The sequence below is a fragment of the Pongo abelii genome, chromosome 1, assembly GCF_028885655.2.
Source record: "Pongo abelii isolate AG06213 chromosome 1, NHGRI_mPonAbe1-v2.0_pri, whole genome shotgun sequence".
NCBI lineage: Eukaryota > Metazoa > Chordata > Mammalia > Primates > Hominidae > Pongo > Pongo abelii.
Genome location: NC_071985.2, coordinates 134,225,364 through 134,244,805, shown reverse-complemented (window position 1 = coordinate 134,244,805; position 19,442 = coordinate 134,225,364). Strand labels below are relative to the sequence as shown.

At 35.5% G+C, this 19,442-nt stretch overlaps 1 protein-coding gene across 3 annotated transcripts in view; it reads left to right on the top strand.

Annotated features, from left to right (window-relative positions):
* Positions 1–19,442, top strand: part of SNX7 (sorting nexin 7) — a 102,505-nt gene that overhangs the window by 39,562 nt on the left and 43,501 nt on the right. For all 3 annotated transcript variants that reach the window (XM_063728312.1, XM_002810576.5, XM_054530913.2), the window contains exons 6-7: positions 1,759–1,958; positions 4,892–4,978. In XM_063728312.1, the coding sequence (XP_063584382.1) occupies positions 1,759–1,958; positions 4,892–4,978 (287 nt within the window). The remainder of the gene's footprint in view (positions 1–1,758; positions 1,959–4,891; positions 4,979–19,442) is intronic.

Below are 19,442 nucleotides of genomic sequence, written 5' to 3'. Positions count from 1 at the left end.
TTAACAGACAAATTACAGCGCAGCTAACTAAATGTTTGCACACAGATGTGATTTGAGTGGTATGTAAGCGCAGTTTAGAATTTTAGGGCAGCTTTGCATATAAACATAAATATTGTTCAGATTTAATGACTGACATTGACATATATTGAGAAAATGAGAAATTTGAGATTTCTCAATTGACTCAATTGAGAAAAGAGAGTGGAAAATTTTCTTTTCTAGAAATTAGTTCAGTATGGTCATTATTTAACATAAAGACAGGCCTAGGATCAGGAAGGTGGAGTTTGGGAGGATTATAGAGGTGATTAAATGTTCATTAGGTAACAACTAGTATCTCCACTGTTTTTAAATTTCATATTTTTAAACTTTTTATTTAATACAAACTTTTAAAGTTTTAATAGTTTAGAGAAATATGACAGATATCAGCAAATCCTAATGAGTTAACTGTAAGATGGTTAAATATAGATAATTTAATTGTATTTATATGGATAGTGGACAAAAAATGGTCACTGCTTATAAATTTTCCACCACAAAAAGCTATGTACATCATTGAAAATTAAGTGTGAAAGTAAAAATGTAAAATTGTAAAGACAGTCACATTTTAAAATGAAATCCAAAAATTTTTGAATACATAGTGTATCAAACATTGAATGGTCTTTGGTTACTCATGTATGCATTCTTTCATTGATATGAAAATATTTATTGAACTCATTACATGTAAGGGTTTGAGATAGAAAAATAATAAGACTCAGTCCCTGCTTTAAGGAGTATGTGGCCAAGAGCATTTGAGTTATGAGACATCTATAATACAGTGGGATAATGCTTTAATGAAAGTATAAAATTATGATAAGCTCATTGAGGGCCAAAGCATCTATGAATCCTTTGAAACAGAATCAGAGGAGATTTATTTGAACTGGAATTTAAAGGATTAGAAGTAGTTTGTCAGGTGATAGAAATAGAGGACAAGGCAGAGGGACATGTGCAAATGTTTTTGTAAAGAGAAATCATGGGTTATGCATGACTGAACAAGCAATTTGTCTTGAGTTAAAATCTTTGGGAGAGAATTTCACATTGGACCTGGAGAAGCAGACGGTGAGGACTAATGATAAAGGTTTAATTTAACTAATTCTAATTTAGCTACAAAGAGTCAATGTTTCTATACTGTGATAAAAATAGAGGGAGAATAGGAGACCCTTGAAGCAGTACAGATTAGAGATGCTGATGGTGGTGGAAGTGAAGATAAGTACATAGGTAGATGGATAGTTTAAGATCTAGAAGTTTTGGAACTGGTGATTGACTGGCTCTGTGTAAGTATGATTCTAGGATAACCTCCCAATTTTTTGCTTAGATTTATGGATAGTAGTTACCACTAAGTAGAATATATAGTCAGAAGAAGGGGAGAAAGAAGATGCTAAGTTTTTTTCAGGGCATGTTGCCTATGAGGCACTCAGATACAGTTGTGTGGTAGGCAGAAGTCTATAATAGATATGATGGTCATATAATTTATTTTTCAAGCCAAGACATTTTTGACAGTGAAAAGGTATGTCATTATTGATTACACTTGGATAGTAGTCATTCAAAGACTGACCTGGGCAAACTGTGATGGCTGGTTGATTTAATGAAGGATGATATCCGTTTTCTTATGTTCTTGTGTAAGAACATGTGCACTGTGAGAGAAATAAGGCCCTTTCCTACTATCTAGGATACAGGTATTTTGAAAACTTTTGTTTATTGAAGAGCTTATTCTTTTTTTTTTTTAAGAATATTTTGATGAAATGAAAGAATATGGCCCAATTCATATTCTGTGGTCAGCGTCAGAAGAGGATCTGGTTGATACTCTAAAGGATGTTGCCAGCTGCATTGACAGATGCTGTAAGGCCACTGAAAAGCGGATGTCTGGACTCTCAGAGGCCCTGCTTCCTGTTGTACATGAGTATGTGCTTTATAGTGAAATGTTAATGGTAAGAACACCTAATTCTAATTTTACCTCAGTCCCTTACCTGATTATAAGCTCTATAAAGGCAGCTATATTTCTTTTCTTTAAAACCACTATCTTTTTGTCCTAGCAGGTTGTTTTGAATGTAGATGTTCAATAAATATTTGTTCACTGTGTGCCTAAATAGATGAAGGAAAGAATCCGTTGTTAAAAAGCAGGAACACTCAATAGCAACACCAACAATTTATCAGATTATACATAGATTTGAAGCATCCTCAATCAAAATTTACATAGGGAATATGATTAGTTTTTCCAAACCTTATGAAATTTTACTTTAAAATTTTTTGGTGCTTTGGGGATTTCTTTTCATGAAAGAACTGCTCTCCTGCTTCTAGGTACATTTGATTTAGCAATATATTTAGTACCATTATGTAGAAAGTACTTGAGTCGGATCTTGATGTTCTGCCTTCTGGTAGCTTTTAAAAGAAATCTTTCAAGTTAAAATGTTTTTCTTTCACTACTTGAAAAGGCTTTTATTCCTCTTATATCAAAGTTTTGCATTCTACTTCCTCAGTTCAAGTTAAGGTTTCTAGATATTTGGAATTTAACAATCCTATCTGCAAAGCTAATATTTTTCATCCAGTATTTTTCTGTGCCTACAATACTTTGCACAGGCAAATTGGCACCCTCAGTGTTTTAGGGTGGTGATGGGGAAAGGAATCAGCTTGCATTCAGATACAGCTCCTTTTTTCCGTTCTTTATAATTGGAACCATGGTTTCTTTGGACATGTACCCTTGATTTCTAGGGATTCCTTTCAATTTTTTTCTTTATTAAAAACTTTTCCTTGTTTTAGTCTGAAAAGCTCACTTTGTGTTTCAGCATGAGATCTGCCTCTCTCGTTGATCATGTTTAGGTTTCCTTTGACAGTCATTAAATATTGCACAGACATTTCAGGCTTCGGCTGTACTTAACTTTGTTGGAGTCCTCCTGTAAACAAAGCTTCTTGCTTCCCAAAGGCCTTCGATGTTTCACTGTTGATGATTCTCTTTCCTCTCTCTATCCATTTCCTTGGCTACATCCTTTGGTTTCACGTCATTATTGGGGTCACCCCCTTGTGTAAATCTTCAAGAAGATCGGATTTTTATGTTCTGTTCCATTAATTAGTGTTTTCTCCTATATTATATCAAGATGGAAATTATGTAATTGAAGTATTACATTACATTATTAATGGTATGGAAAAATTAGAATTATTTTATAGGTCCTCGTTTGATTGAATTAATTTTTAGAAGCCTAGGGTATAATAAGTAGTACTTATATTGCATTTCTTGTTCTGTTTGATATTGGAACATTCTCTTCAATTTCAGCTAAAGTAATGAAAAGTAATCCTTCCATAAAAATGATTAATTTCATGTAATTTTCACCAGTTGTCCTCTGAAGCAACCTTTTACTTAAAATGTATTTGTGCATATGAAAACCAGTGCTTCATCTTTTTTGAAATGGACCTTAAATAAATAGGACTGAATTAGAGAGTGAGTCATTTTGGTCAAAGAAAGGAAGAGCTTTCTTGACATTAATGGCATTTAAACATTGAGGTAAATATAAGGGAATTTGAGGTATTAGTTGAATTTTCTATGGACTTCTTTGCAACTAGGAAAAATGTTAGCTTCCTTTGAATTTTTTTTTTTTTTTTTTTTTTTTTTTTTAAGAGACATGGTCTCACTCTGTTGCACAGGCTGGAGTGTAGAGGCATAATCATAGCTCACTACAGCCTTGAACTCCTGGGCTCCAGTGGTCCTCCCACCTCTATCTTCCAAAGTGCTGAGATGTGATATAGGTGTGAACTACTGTGCCTGGCCTGCTTTGAATGTCTTAAGAGTCATTCCACCAGGTGCAAAACTGTACTAGGTGATTCTCGATACTTAATGCTTTTTGGTTATCATTTAAATAGTGTAGAGCCATCTTGTTTGACTTCCATGTAACTGATTTGTGTCTAGTTTCTTTCCTTCTTCTTTAAAACACCAGAAGGCCCTTCTCTTTTATGTCCTGTACTTCTCTAGCTGGTTGAATTGTTTGCTTGTCCAAACTTAATTTTATTTTTTCCTTAACCTGTTCAGGCCATTTGTGCTTCTTATTAGAATGCCATTATTTAATATTGTGAAAACCAGTAAAAGATGAGTACAAATAAAAAGAGTCCTTGTGTCCATAAAGTCTAAGTTACATGTCTTGGAAGAAATGTGAATCACTTAAAGACATTGTAAAAGTTCGGCAAAAATGAAAGATGTAGTTGAATTCTGCACTCAAATTTCTTCACGTGGGTGGTTTAAGTTTAAAAACTCTGAAACATGAAATCAAGAAAACAAGATGAAACTATCAAAGAGGAGGCTATGATCTCTCATCCAAAGCTTGGCTAACTGATGAATATTTTATATTTTGAGCTAAAATAAAATGCTTAGGCTATGAATGCATACTTCAGTTTTCTGATTCCCTACCATAATTTCCTGTTTGATTATCTGATCCTTTGGAGTCAGATAAGAAGGTTGCCACAGAGTGTAGATATGGTCCATGTGACATCCCACCCATAACTAGTTTATGCCATAGTGTATTTCTCCAGTGCTTCTACTATTTTTTGTTTGTTTTGCTCTTTACTATTTTTGAAGAATTATACATGCGGATTCCATCAAATGTAGTACATATGTACAATGCTTAAATGGGTAAAATGTGCATTAGGAAAACTAATAAAACATTTATAGGAAAAAAAACCCTCTTAAATACTTGCTTTCAATTTAGTTTTTAGAGATTAACAAAGAAAACCACAACTTTTAAAATGTATTGTATCCCCAAATGACTGATGGCTTGGGGAAGAGATGCTATTTATATTCTGAAATATATATTTTTGCTATAGGAAAGATTATTAAAACTAAGTACAGCCTATTTTATCTGTATGTTTTAATGTAAAGGGTGTTATGAAAAGAAGAGACCAAATACAAGCAGAACTGGATTCCAAAGTTGAAGCTTTGACCTATAAAAAGGCAGATACTGATCTGGTAAGTTTTTAAGTTTCTTGATACAATCATATAAAATTCATTGTCTAAAATTTTTGTTAGCAATGTCCTTACATGATTGTTTCTTATATGATTGTTTCTAAGCATTCAGCAAATTATAGTAAAATTTCTTCCTAAAATCTGTTATACATTGGATACCATGTGAGTCTACAAGCTTAACAATGATGGTTTTCTGCCTTTCTGACTTATGTCTGGTACTATTAGGAAAGTATAATTTTGTAAAAAGGAGATAATGTGTTGGAAGAAAGTATGAAAGGCAATGCTAGCATTATTCCAGGCTAGTAAGTACTCAGTAAGTAAATCGACTTTTTAATAGTTTTTTTGAGATATTTATATACATTAATGTTCCTGTATACTTTTTTTCTAAGTATTGTTAAAATCTTTATGAAAGGGAATATCTTTGTGTTTGCAAGTTTAATCTTTCCCTTAAGATATTGTATTATGGAAATTTTCAAACAAAGTGAGATCTAATAATATAATGAGCTCTCATATACTCATAACTGGGCTTCATTAATTCTCAACATTTGGCTCAACTTTTTTTATTGTCTCTCCTCATTTTTAAATTTTTACTGAATATTCTAAAGCAAATTCTAGATATAGATTATTTTACCCATGGTATTTTTATATTTATATTTTAGTATCTTCGCATTTTCAGAGTAATACTATCAGGTTGGAATAATTATTCTCATTTTAAAAGTGAGAAGACACTTGAAAGGTAGAGTAATTTGCCTAAGTTTATATATAGGTCTTGAAATGCAGAATAGGATTGGAGGTGGTGATGTCTCTTGCGTGCCTCAGACAGTGCTGCCTATCAGAAAGCAGGTATAGAAGTGGGAAAAGTGGGCTTTTAATCTAATGAACTTCTACTGAGTGCATTATGAAATATTTTTTAAATTTTGCTTTAAATTTAAGGATTTAGGTTGTTATTGAATACAATATTGAGTGCACTTACATCAGGTGAGTGGGGGAGTCCTTGAAACTTCCCTGTAAATCTGTAGTGTTGCAGCCTCCTCAGCCCTGACCTGGCCAAGGACTCTGCATCCCCCCTCCCTGCTTTAATTTTCTCCCTAACTTTAATCACTTCCTAACATATGACCTCCTAATTAGTTTTCTTTGTATATTTTTCTCTCTCTTTCCCTCTCCATAATTGAAACTCCTTAAGGGCAGATTTTTTTTTATTTGTTCACTGGAGTGTTCCCAGACCCTTGTGCACTGCCTGGCACATGGTGGTCACTCAATAAATATGTAGTGAAGGAATGAGTGGAAGCCACAGTGACTACTCTGATTTGTGCAAGCATATTGAAGGCTTGAAGCATGAAGTCTCTAGAAAATCAGACTGTGCAATTATTTCATTATTTAATTAATATTGTGAAAACCAGAAAAGATGAGTACAAATACGAAGAGTCCTTGTGTCTACGAAGTCTAACTTGCATGTCTCTGTGCAACTTAGAATTATTATACTGTGAATTATTGTTACGTTTCTTGACTATGCATATTAAGTGAAATTCTGTTCTCTCCAGTGGAATGTGAGTGGGGAGTGGTGGGCTGCTGTGGACAGAGTAGGAGAAAGGAATCTGTGAGAGAGAATAACAGAAAATGTAGAACTAGAGGAACTAGTGCTCAAGGGAAAAATCATCTTTGTGATTTAGAGAGAACCCCAGATTAACCTTTTCTATTTAGTAAGAAACAATTGACTCCTAACACTCTCAATATATATAGTTAAGAAACATATATATACATATGTGTATATATAAACATAGAAGTACATATATACATATATTTCTTAACTATATATATAGAGTTAAGAGTCAATTAGAATTGACTGTGAAAGGCTGCACATGTGTATAGAAATTGTAATTGCATCTTTTGAATTTTAGAATTTGTTTTTAGGTGTTAAGTAACTAAGGATATCGAAGTTAGTGGTTAGACAAAATTTTGCTCTTGATGAAATACTAGAAACAGTAGAATATTTTAAAGTTTCAGGAGAATAATAGCATGGCTGAAAAACCAAGCATATTTTAAGAATGGCCTATATTCATGTTTTAAAATGAAAAGAAGATTAATCGGGATTGTTCCAAACACAAAAACACAAGGAAAAAAATAGCTTGGGTCCAAATATGGCTGGGATTTCCCAACTCAGTTAAAAAAAAAAAACAAAAAAAAACACATTATTTTTCCACTGAGCTTGCAAATATTTTGTCTTCTGCTGTATAAGAATTTTTTTGATATTTTGTTATAACTTAATCAGTATATATTTATGATTTCACTTGGGTGTGTGTGTCATGTCTACTCTAAAGTGTTTAATACCCACGTAGCTGCTACATTGTAAAACTGGAAAAATTTGAAACTTTAATTATCTGCATTATATTCTGTAAGATACTTTTGGTTAAGTTTTAAAACAGACACATTTAACAGAGACATTGCAGGTATTTTTTTGTTTATCATCAAAACAAATTTTTCCTAAAATTTATGGGGACTGAGTTAATGATTTGTGAATGGAACTGTTTATATTTTCAAATAATTAATTTGTTTATAGGCCTTCTCACTTTTAAAATCCCTGTGCCTTATGATGGTATCTTCGGGAGGAACCTACCAGAGTTACTCTAAAAATGAACCGGCCTTGATTGGTCACAGAAAGACTGAAAGGAAGTTGCTTAGAAATATGCAGGATAGGGTCACCATGGCAACGTGCCCTTGTGAGGTCCTTCTAAGGAGCCGTCCTTTGCAGTCACCATGGCGACCCTGGCAGAGAACTGAATATAGCAATCTGCCTGGTTGTTTGCCATGGCAACTCAGACAGGGCCATTTTGGAGACAACCCTGGGGCCATTTCTATGGAGACATTGGGGCAGCCTTCAGAGACTCCATCAAAGTCACCTTTGGGTGGGATGCTAAGTGCAAACCCAGCAAAGCAACTGATAATGAAAAGGTCAGTGAAATGAAGCTCTAGTAAGAAAGGCAAAGATTAGAGGAGTTATAGTTATTGGGTAGAAAGATAGCAGTTATGTAACATTCCAGAGGACATTTGACTATGTCAGGTGACCTTTGTGTGGGTTTTGTGGTATGCAAATGCAAGGGCTCTGGTCTTTTTACCTTGCCTATAATCCTGCATTTGCTATAAATGAACAATAATGGCATTACAGTTACTTTTTCTTATCACACAGATATAGCCACAAAAGGTATGTGTTTTCCTGCAAACTAAAATAATATCTGACAGTGGGTCCTTGATACATTACATGGTTAGTTGCAAAGTGGCTCCTTCTTAGAGTTTGTGGTTTATAGTTCTTATCTCACAGCAATAAAATTAATGGTTTCAAAATTACTTAAGTCAGTAAAGACATTCGGAATATTCATTTGAAGGTCAGTTCAGCTGTTCATTTAGAGTTTTGTCATCTAAGCTTTGGAATTTGATAAATGAAGCATCAAATCCTAGCTCACCTGTTTATTAATTTTGTGACCCAGGGCAAGTTTTCTAACTTTTTTCAGCCTCATTTTATCATATATAGGTTGAGGAAATTATTAGTACCTTTCTAATAGGCTTGTTTAAGGATTAAATTATATAATGCAAATAAATTGCTTGGATCATAGTAAGCACTCAGTAGTTTTTAGCTGTTGTCATTTTGATGACAGTATAGAGGTAATATTTGAGATTGGTCCTATAAAATGACTATGGAATTATTCCTTGCAAAGCACAAGGAATATTTCAGGTAGAATGGATACTATGAAAAGCTTTAGAAGCTCAAAAAGCATGCTAAATTGATTAAACCAGATTGGTGTGTGGAGGGGAGGGTACAGTAAGGAAGAGGGGATGTGACTTAAAGATGGACTATAGTCAGGTGGAAAGGAGGCCTTATCTGTCAGGTTGAGAAATACGTACTTTATCCTTTGCTCAGTATGGATCCAGTGGGAACCTGAACGGAAGAGGTGGCAGTGGAGTTGCAGAGAAGAGTTAATATGAGAAAGAGGTAGGCAGAGGGTAGAATCCACATCACTTAAAGAATGCAGGGCAGCCAATGTTTCAAGTTGTTAATAACTAACATTTCTAACTTGCAGCAGGGCAGATCGTGGCTCTCTACACTGAGCTACAGAATAAAAAGTGAAGAAGAAATTTGGAGGTGTGCAACTTTACATAATGATAAGATGATATTTAAGGTAGAGGTATTCAACAAACACTTTTCAGCAAAGTTAATTGACTATTTACCCTATGAACGTCACTGTTCCCAACACTGGGGAAAGAAACCAGGTCCTCATGAGGCTTATGTTTTAGTGGGTTAAAAAAAAGAGTAAATAATTAAAATTTATAATATATTGTCATATAGTGATAAGTGTGGAGGAGACAGAGTGTTGAGGAGCAGTGCAATTTAGGATTAGGGGTCAGTAAAATATTCACCAAGGAGATAATGTTTAAGTAATATGTGTACCTGGGGGAAGAGCCTTTCAGGCAGAGGGGACAATACATGCACAATGAAGTATGCTTGTACATTCCAGAAGAAGCAAGAAGACCAGTGTTGCAGAAATGAAGTGAGCAAGTAGAAGAGTTGTGGGAAATGAAGTCAGGTCTAACCAAGGGTTAGACCATATAGAGCTTTATAAGGTTTTAGTCTCAGTGAGATAGGAAAATAGTTGAACAGAGGATTAACATAATCATATTTAAGTTACAAGATGATTATTGTGCTTGGAGAAAGCACAAGATGATGTGCATGTGGTATGTGCATGTGGTATGTGCATGGGTTGGAGGAAAGCCAGAGCAGGAGAGTAGCTCTTAAAGTATTCCCAGTGAGACATAATAGCTTGGACCAGAGCAGAAGTGATATTAAGGGGTCAGAAGCTGAGTATATTTCATAGGAAGAGCTGTTTGCTATTTGGTGGGCTATGGATCGTGAGCCAATAAGGAGAGGCAAGGATGATTCTGAGGTTTTAGACAGAGCAACTGGAAGGTAATAGTTGGCATTAATTGAGATGAGGAGACTTTGGAAACAACAGGTTTAATGGGGAAGATAATTTTCTCAGATTTGGAAAGGTAAAGTTTGATTTGCCTATTAGTCACCCGATAGAACTATTGAGTAGGGAGTTACATGTAAAAATTCATAGGTTCAGCTGAAGATATATATTTGGAAATTATTAGCAAATAGATGGTATTTAAAGCTATAAGATTTGTCAAGGTCATTAAAGTATGAGAAAAGAGAGAAGAAAGAAATTCGGTCAGAGCCTTGGCATATTTCAACATTAAGAGATTAATGATAATGGAAAATCAGAAGTTTTGGCTGATGGGGAGAAGGAAAAGAATTTGATGTAGCTTTGTCTGGTGATAGATCATTGCACCAGTAAGATTAACTAAAGAGATCTGATTAGGGTCATCCAACTTTTTAAACCATTTCTCCATTTATGAGGCATTTCAAAAAACAATTTGATATATGATAATTAAAATATTTCAAGAGTAATTGAGTTGCATTATGTGCACCAGTAAAGAAGATATTCAATGTAATAGATACCATCCTATGAAAGTCATAATTTTTGACTGGGATGATAAAGGTATAATAATAACTGAGATTATGAAGAAACTCAGATATTTGGAGAAACTTGTGAGTTTTGCCATTTTGTTATAAGTTTTCAGAGTCAGAGCTTCTGTTTGAAAATGCTTATTCACTTCACTGCTTAACTGTAAAATAAATAAGGTTCATCTGTGGTGCTAAATAATACTGCGTATCTATTTTATTTTTATTTCTGAATGGATGATTTATAGTTTTCCACTCAAAGCAGCATTCAAACATAAATGAATATGAATACATTTGACATTTAGCAATATGTGCATAGAATTGGAAAGTTGGATCTAGATATAATGCCATAGCTGTTTAGCAGTATATTTATGTGAGCAAAGAAATGCATTTTCATAAGATCATCACAGTCTGGAATTTTGCACAGCCACATTCAGTAGATGCAAACAGATACCAGATTATTCAAGCTGGTCCCTATTCAGTATGACATGCTATTTTTGGCTGCTGTTTCACTCTCATCCTTAAATAGAGGTTATTAATTTTCAGATGATCTTGGTAGTGTATAAATGGTGCACAGAGCAAGATTGCCTTCTCTCTAATTCTAGGAAGCTTTAAAGAAATAATTTTGACATAGCGAGCCTTGCTTGTGATGGGGGTGAAGGTTGCTTCTTCCTTTTTTAAGTATTGTCTGGCTCACTTCTCTCCTGAACTTTTTACAAATTATTCCTTTCTATATGCCTCATTTCCTAATATAATCCATTTTCTACTCTGCTTCTTTTTGTCTGTTTACAGCTGTGTGTCTGTCTCTTACGCACAGATACACATGCATCCACACGTATACATAAACACACACAGCAGTAAAGAACATGACAGTGTCCAGTGGGATGAGAAGAGGCTTTTTTTCTTGCATATTTCCTTTTATCAATTTATCCTAAAAGGCACCTGGCTGATATTTCCTCAAAACTTATTGGTCAGAATTGTGAAAAGTCAGGATCAAACCAGTCACGTGGAGTGGGAATGTGGCCATCAGAATTTACTTATCAGCTACAATACACACCCTGTTACAGGTACCTGAAAAAACTGGGGCCTTTGCAGAACGTAACGTGGAGAGTAGAGGATGGATTCTGGGTAAAACACTAATAAATGCTGGCCACAGACAGTGCAGCAGGGTAGTGGGTTTGCACACACAGCTGGCCGGGAATTTGGAATGGTGCATGAGTGATGCTGTTATCAAGAAGGCCCTCAGCAGCCAGCTCCTCCCAGAAGAAAGTACCAGGGAGTGCCTAGAATTCCTCTCCCTCTATGTCTTCTTGGGCAGCCCTGTCTCATTCAAGGCTTCATTGGCTTGAGTGGTAGGTACAAAAGCAAAACTGTGTTCTCCTATTTATATAAACTTGTAAAGGATAATAATGAATATTTGATTAAATTGTAAAAATCACCATATCTACCTTATGAATAGGAGTCTGTTGAGCCTGAGATCTCTGGTTGGAATTTTACCATATTGGATTTTTCTCTCTGTCATTTATTTTTGTGCCCCTGGCACTTCCCAACAGAGCAGTCTCTATAAAGTATTTAATATAAGGTCTTAATCCCAGTTGCAGAGTTGTGTGTAATTTAAAACACAGCATTTTGTGGCAGAGGCCACTTACTGCCTTTGTAGTTCTGGGCCAAGTTACTTAACATTCTCCATACTTTAATTTACTCAACTGTGAGAGATGTGGGTAATACCTTCCGTAGAGTGTTGTAAAATGAGCATATTGAAACCTTAGCCCAGTGCCTAACCAGGATTAGATTGTAAATATTTCTATAAACAACGTTAAAGGAACTTTCTTTGAAGTATATATTAGTTTCGTTCTTCTAAATCAAAGTTTGGAAAGTGTTAACCGCAGTACTGCTTGTGAGACCTCCACAGTGTTAAAATAAGAAAAAAGAAAAAGCGAGGCAGCAATTAGCTTTAGCTGTGTAGTGACCACTCCCATTTGCCCTACCTGGTCGCTCTAGGCAGTTGCATAGATACTTTAAATTGTATCTGAATTTATGCAGACTATTCAGAGGTTGTGCTTTGGACTCCTATGGAATTATTTTAACTCAGCTCACTCGATTTTGTACCATTGATGCATCAGAAGGACATTTTAAGGAGAACTATAAATCTATTTTTGATAAACATCAACAGCACTATTTTATATTTTTCTTTTATGAGACCTCATGAGAAAGCTTTCATTTACATCTCAGCACCAGCGATATGGTTTCACTTCTCCTGAGTAGCTAGTGTATTTTCAGCTTATACGCATCTTGGGTTTTATACCTGATCTTATCCCATTTATCTCACTTTTTACAGTAGTTACTAGACTATTGAGAGCCCCAATTCTGATCCACTTCTGTCTGGCAAGTGTGTCTTTTGTGTGTCAGACTCACCCTTGGCTTTACCTTGTTTTTTTCCTTACTCTCGTGTTCTCATTGCACTAATGTCTTTACTTACTGTCTTTAAACTTGTAGAGTACAATTGTGGAAGCTCTCTTATATGGAATATGGAATCTAATAAGGAATAAATTAGAAACAAATTAATAAGAACTAGAGGTAAAGTATTCCAAATCATTTTAAAGACCACACATTTCTTACAACATATTGTGACCCACCCTGCCTAAGTGTGTTTTTAGTCATTTCTTTTGAAATTCATAAACAGTAGCATGTCTGTTATGAACACAAACCTGAACACAGAATGACTCATGTAACCATTACCCAGAAGACTTGTCAAGAGATATTAGAGGGTGAGGTGAAAAATACTGTACTATTTTCAAAATTTTACCATGAAATTTGCTTAGGGAAGTAACTGCATATTAAGGTTTGCTAATTTGAAAGTAGAACATAAAAATGTACAGTCTTGATGAATAAGGCCTGTGTATGTTTGTGGTGGGTGAGGGTGGAAGGGGAGAAGAAGGAAGAAGACAAAGACTGGAAAAAGAGAGGCAGTGTAACAATGTTGCAGATAATTTCTAAAGAAAGACTAAGTTCTGTGTCTTTCTCTAGGAAGATTTTTTTTTTTTTCTGTTGCCTTAACTGCAACCGAAAAAGTAACAGATGGACAAGTAAAAGGGGTAGTTTAAAATTCCAGTCATTTCTTCTCAGGGTTTTAAGAAATTCTACTTACGGTGTCCTTTGGATTTGTGGTGTGTTTTATGTGGTTTGCCTGCCATAGATAGAAAGTTTAAATAGCTTTCGTATATAGAAACTCAAACCAGATTCAATTTCTTTTTAATTTAGACTTTTTGTTAATGAGAAATATGTCCTAAGGATCTGTCTTACATATCTCTTTCACTCCCGGCCCTGCCTGGGCACTTAATAAATATTTCATAATGCTTAGAGCAGTAACACACTGGGAATTAGAAGCCAGGAGAAGGCTTTGATTCACTTTTATTTAACTTGTGACCTTAATCAGATGTTAATTATTCCTTATCCATTAACATGCAGAAATTACGCTTAAAGAATTTTTTTTGAAGATGAATTAACGTTTATAAATCTAGGACTTGTGTTAGTAAAAATTTTGGTAAGTTATAGTATGAATATGTCAAATGTTAGATAATTCATCATGGTGTTATAAAACATTATTTAAAGTATAAATAGTTATTATTATTATTTTGAGACAGAATCTAGCTCTGTCACCCAGGCTGGAGGGCAGTGGCGTGATCTTGGCTCACTGCAACCGCTGTCTCCCGGGTTCAGGTGATTCTCCTGCCTCAGCCTCCCAAGTAGTGGGGATTACAGGTACACGCCACCACGCCCAGCTAATTTTTGTATTTTTAGTAGAGACAGGGTTTCACCATGTTGGCCGGGCTGGATCTCGAACTCCTGACCTCAAGTGATCCGCCTGCCTTGACCTCCCAAAGTGCTGGGATTACAGGACTGGCTTAAAGTATAAATAGTTTAGTACTAAAATCAAAAATTGTATTCCTACCAAATAGAGAACCAGTAGTTTTCGTCTGGCACATTTGGATATATTACATTAAATGCATTTTGATTTATTACAGGCATACCTTTGAGATACTCTGTTCAGTTTCAGACTGCCACAATAAAGCAAGTCACAAGAAATTTTTGGTTTCCCAGTGGATATAAAAGTTATGTTTGCACTATACTGTAGTCTATTAAATATGCAATAGCATTATGTGTAAAAAATGTACATAATTTAGTTAAAAAAGATGTCATTGTTAAAAATGCTAATGATCATATGAGCCTTCAGAGAGCTGTAATCTTTTTGCTGGTAGAGTGTCTTTCCTTTATGTTGATGGCTGCTGACTGATCACGTGGTGGTTGATAAAGATTGGGGTAGCTATGGCAATTTCTTAAAATATGAGAACAAGGAAGTTTGCTGCAGAGATTGATTTTCCTTTCACCAGTGAATTCCCCGTAGCATGCAATGTTGTTTGATAGCATTTTACCCACAGAACTGCTTTTGAAATTGGAGCCAATCCTTTCAAAACTTGCCACTGCTGTATCAACTAAGTTTTCATAATATTCTGAATTCTTTGTTGTCATTTTAAGAATACTCACAGCGTCTTCACCAGGAGTAGATCCTGCCTCAAGAAATCACTTTCTTTGCTCATCCATAAGAAGCAACTTCTCATCTGTCCAAATTCTATCATGAGATTGTAGCAATTCAGTCATCTCTTCAGGCTCTACTTCTAATTATAGTTCTCTACTATTTCTGCCACACCTGCAGTTACTTCCTCCACTGAAATCTTGAACCCTTTGCTCAAAGTCATCTATAAGAGTTAGAATCAACTTCTTCCAAATTCCTATAAATGTTAATATTTTGATCTGTTCCCATGAATCCCATATATTTTTCATGGAATCTAGAATGGTGTATTCTTTCCAGAAGATTTTCAATTTACTCAGTTCCATCAAGGGAATCACTATCTATGGCAGCTACAGCCTTACAAAATGTATTTCTTAAAAATAAGACTCGAAAGTCTAAATGACTCATTGACTCATGGACTATGGAAGTTACATTAGCTGGCATGAAGGCAGTATTAATCCCCTTGTACATTTCCGTCAGAGTTCTTCAGTGACCAAGTACATTGTCAATAAACAGTAATATTTTGAAAGGAATCTTTTTTTCTGAGCAGTAGATCTCAAGAGTGGGCTTAAAATATTCAGTAAACCATACTGTAAACAGATAACACTGTCATCCAGGCTTTGTTATTTCAGGTATAGAGCACAGGCAGAGTAGATTTAGAGTAATTCTTAAGGGCACTAGAATTATCAGAATGGTAAATGGGCATTGGCTTCAACTTAAAAATCACCAACTACATTAGCTCCTAACAAGAGAGTCAGGCTGTCCTTTGAAGCTAGGCATTGACTTTTCCTCTCTAGCTATGAAAGTCTTAGATAGCATCTTCTTCCAATATAAAACTTTTGTCAGCTGGGCACGGTGGCTCACACCTGTAATCTCAGCACTTTGGGAGGCCGAGGCAGGCACATCACCTGAGGTTGGGAGTTCGAGATGAGCCTGACCAACATGGAGAAACCCCGTCTCTACTAAAAATACAAAATTAGCCAGACATAGTGGCACATGCCTGTAATGCCGGCTACCCGGGAGGCTAAGGCAGGAGAATTGCTTAAACCTAGGAGGCAGAGGTTGCAGTGAGCTGAGATCATGCCATTGCACTCCAGCCTGGGCAACAAGAGCGAAATTCTGTCTCAGGAAAAAAAAAAAAAACTTCTCTACATTGAGAATCTGTTGTTTGTAATGTAGCCATCCTTATCAATGATCGTAGTTAGATCTTCTGGATAACTTGTTATAACTTCTACATCAGCATTTGTTGCTTCATCTTGCATTTTTATGTTATGGAGACAGCTTCTTTCCTTAAACCTAGTGAACGAACCTCTGCTAGCAACATTTCCTCCCCAGCTTCCTCACTTCTCCCAGCCTTCATAAAATTGAAGAGTTAGGGCATTGCTCTGGATTAGGCTTTGGCTTAAGGGAATTTTATGGCTGGTTTGATCTTCTATTCAGACCACTAAAACTTTCTCCATATCAGCAATAAGGCTTTTTTTTTGCTTTCTTATAATTCATGTGTTTATTGGAATAGCATTTTTAATTTCTTCCAAGAACTTTTTCTTTGCATTCAGAACTTGTCTAACTGTTCTGTGCAAGAGGACTAGCTTGCAGCCAATCTCAGCTTTTGAAATGCCTTCCTCACTAACTTTAATCATTTGTAGCTTTTGATATAAAGTAAGAGATACTCAGTTCTTTCTTCCACTTGAACACATAAAAGCCATTGTAGGGTTATTAATTGATCATATTTCAATATTATTATCTCTCAGGGAATACGAAGGAGAGGAACAGAGACAGGAGAATGGTCAGTGATAACAGTCAGAACATACACATTTATGGATTAGATTCACTACTTCATATGGACACAATTCCCCCTCTTCCAAATTACAGTGGTAACATCAAAGACTGCTTATCACAGATCACCATCACAGATGTGATAATAATGAAAAAGTTTGAAGTATTGTAAGAATTACCAAAATGTGACACAGACACGTGAAGTAAGCACATGTTGTTGGAAAAATGATGCTAGTAGGCTTACTCAGTGCAGGGTTGTCACAAAGCTTCAATTTGTTAGAAAAAAAATGGAATATCTGCAAAGTACGGAAAAGCACAGTACAATAAAATTAGGTATAGTTGTATAATTAGTAGACTTTGGAGAATAAGCCTTTTCTCTCTGGTGAATCTTAGTCAATAGTCAATTTAGAGGGGTGTCAATGCCCCAATCACCTGGCCATTCAACTTTCAGAGAATTTCTAGACCCAAACTAGTGCTTTCATTTTATAAGCATATTTAACATCTATTTAGTACATGTTGTATGCCAGGCACTATGCTAAGCATTCACATATATCAGCCAATGTCTAATCCTGCGAGATAGGTAGTAATTTGTTTCCATTTTTGTGGATGGGAAAATTGACTCCTAGAGAGTCAATCAGCAAATAGTTCTTAGCTCCTTAAGAAGACTGAAAAAGCCCGTCTCCCTAGAAGCTTATTCTGTAGTGGAAGGAGACTGAAAATAAGTAAAAAAATTAAATGAATATGATAATTTTAGACCGTGATTAGTGCTATAAAGAGAATAAAACAGGGTAATATGATAAAGAATACCAGGAGGGGAAGTATCTAGAGTGATCAGAGAAGGACTTTCTGAGGAGATGACCTTGAGAAGAGAGCTGAATCATCATAAGGGGCCATTGATCCAAATTCTGGAGCACCAGTGTTGGAAGAAGGAGGAAAAGCCATGATCCTCTGAAATGAGAATGAATTCACATGTTCCAGGAGCTTTGTTAGGTTGCAAGTAGCTAGAATATGAAGGACAGAGGCACAGCACTATGGCATGAGGACTGAAAGTGAGCGGATGAAGAACGTGTAGGCCTTGAGTTTTCTTCTATTTGCAGTGGAGAGCCCCTGAAGGGTTTCAAGTAGGGAAGAGTTGTATTTGACATGGTACGTGTTTTTAAATTTATTTCAAAGTGACAAACTTACAGAAAAGTTGCAAGTACACTTCAAAGACCTACATTTCCTTTGAACTATTGGAGAATAAGTGGTAAATCTAATAACCTTTGAATAGTGTGTTTCTTACAAGCAAGAATATTTTCCTATATAACTATAGTACAACCATCAATATCAATAAATTATTGATATATTTATATTATCAAATGCTCAGACCCATTCAAGTTTCACCAGTTCTGTAATGTTTTTTTGACAGTATTTAGTTAGATGTCTCCTTCAGTCTGGAACAGTCTTTCATCTTCCCTTGACTTTCATGGCCATTCTACATTTGAAGATTATTTTGTAGAAATCCTCCTATTTTAACTTGTTTCATATTTCCTTAAGCTTAGATTTATATTATCAGTCTTTGATAGGAATGTCACTTAAGTGTTACTGTGATCCTTTCATTGATTCCTTTTAGGTAGTACATGATGTTTATTTGTCCCATTAATGATTCTATGATTCTTGATCACTGATTAAGGCAATGTCCATCCAGCTTCTCCACTATAAAAATCACTCTTTTTCCAATGTAATTAATAAGTGTTTTGTGGGGAGCGTCTTTGAGACTGATGATCCCATGCCCTATCGTAATTTAACTTTCAATTTATTCATGTATGAATTTGTTTTTATTTTAGGATGTGGGTTTTATTATCATTACTTGTTTTGATGCATGAGTTACCCAAATTTGATGAATGGGACCATCTTCAAGCTGGCTTCTATGCCCTTTTGATATGTTCACATCATTTTGATCCCCTCTTTGCTTCTGATACAACAAAACATTCTGACTCTCGTACGCTTTGCCTGACTCAGCCCTGGAATCAGTTATTTCTTTAATGAGCCCTGGTTCCTTTTGGTAGAAAAAGTTATATTTAGAATACAATATCTTGGCATTAGATGTGTTCATTGCTATTGAGGTATCACTATCCAAGACCTTCTGTATGAGCAGAGCTAGGGAGTATGTCTGTTTAATCATATTCACACACACACACACATGTTTTTATATCTATGATTTATTTGTGTATTTACGTATGTATTAAAACAATGAATTTACACCAATGCCTCCAATTTTAATCTAGTTATAAGGATTCATTCTTGATATCTTTTATTTTCTGTATTTGTAGTTCCCTTTCTGACAGCGAGAGACAGGCTCTCATCTTTTTTATATCTACATATTTGATTAATCCCCCTGTATATAACCAATCCTGTATAGGCCAAGTCATCTTTCCTAAGTTGGTGGCACTTTCCACTCCACTTGGGCTTTCACACCATACCTCCTCTTTACCACACTTCTGTTTCCCCATGCTAGGTTTGCCTCCTGTCCCCATATGGTGCCCTCTTCATCCTACTTGGGCAGTTACTCCCTACTCTAGGCCACCGTTTGCAGGAACTACCTCCTCATCTCGCTGCTTTGACAA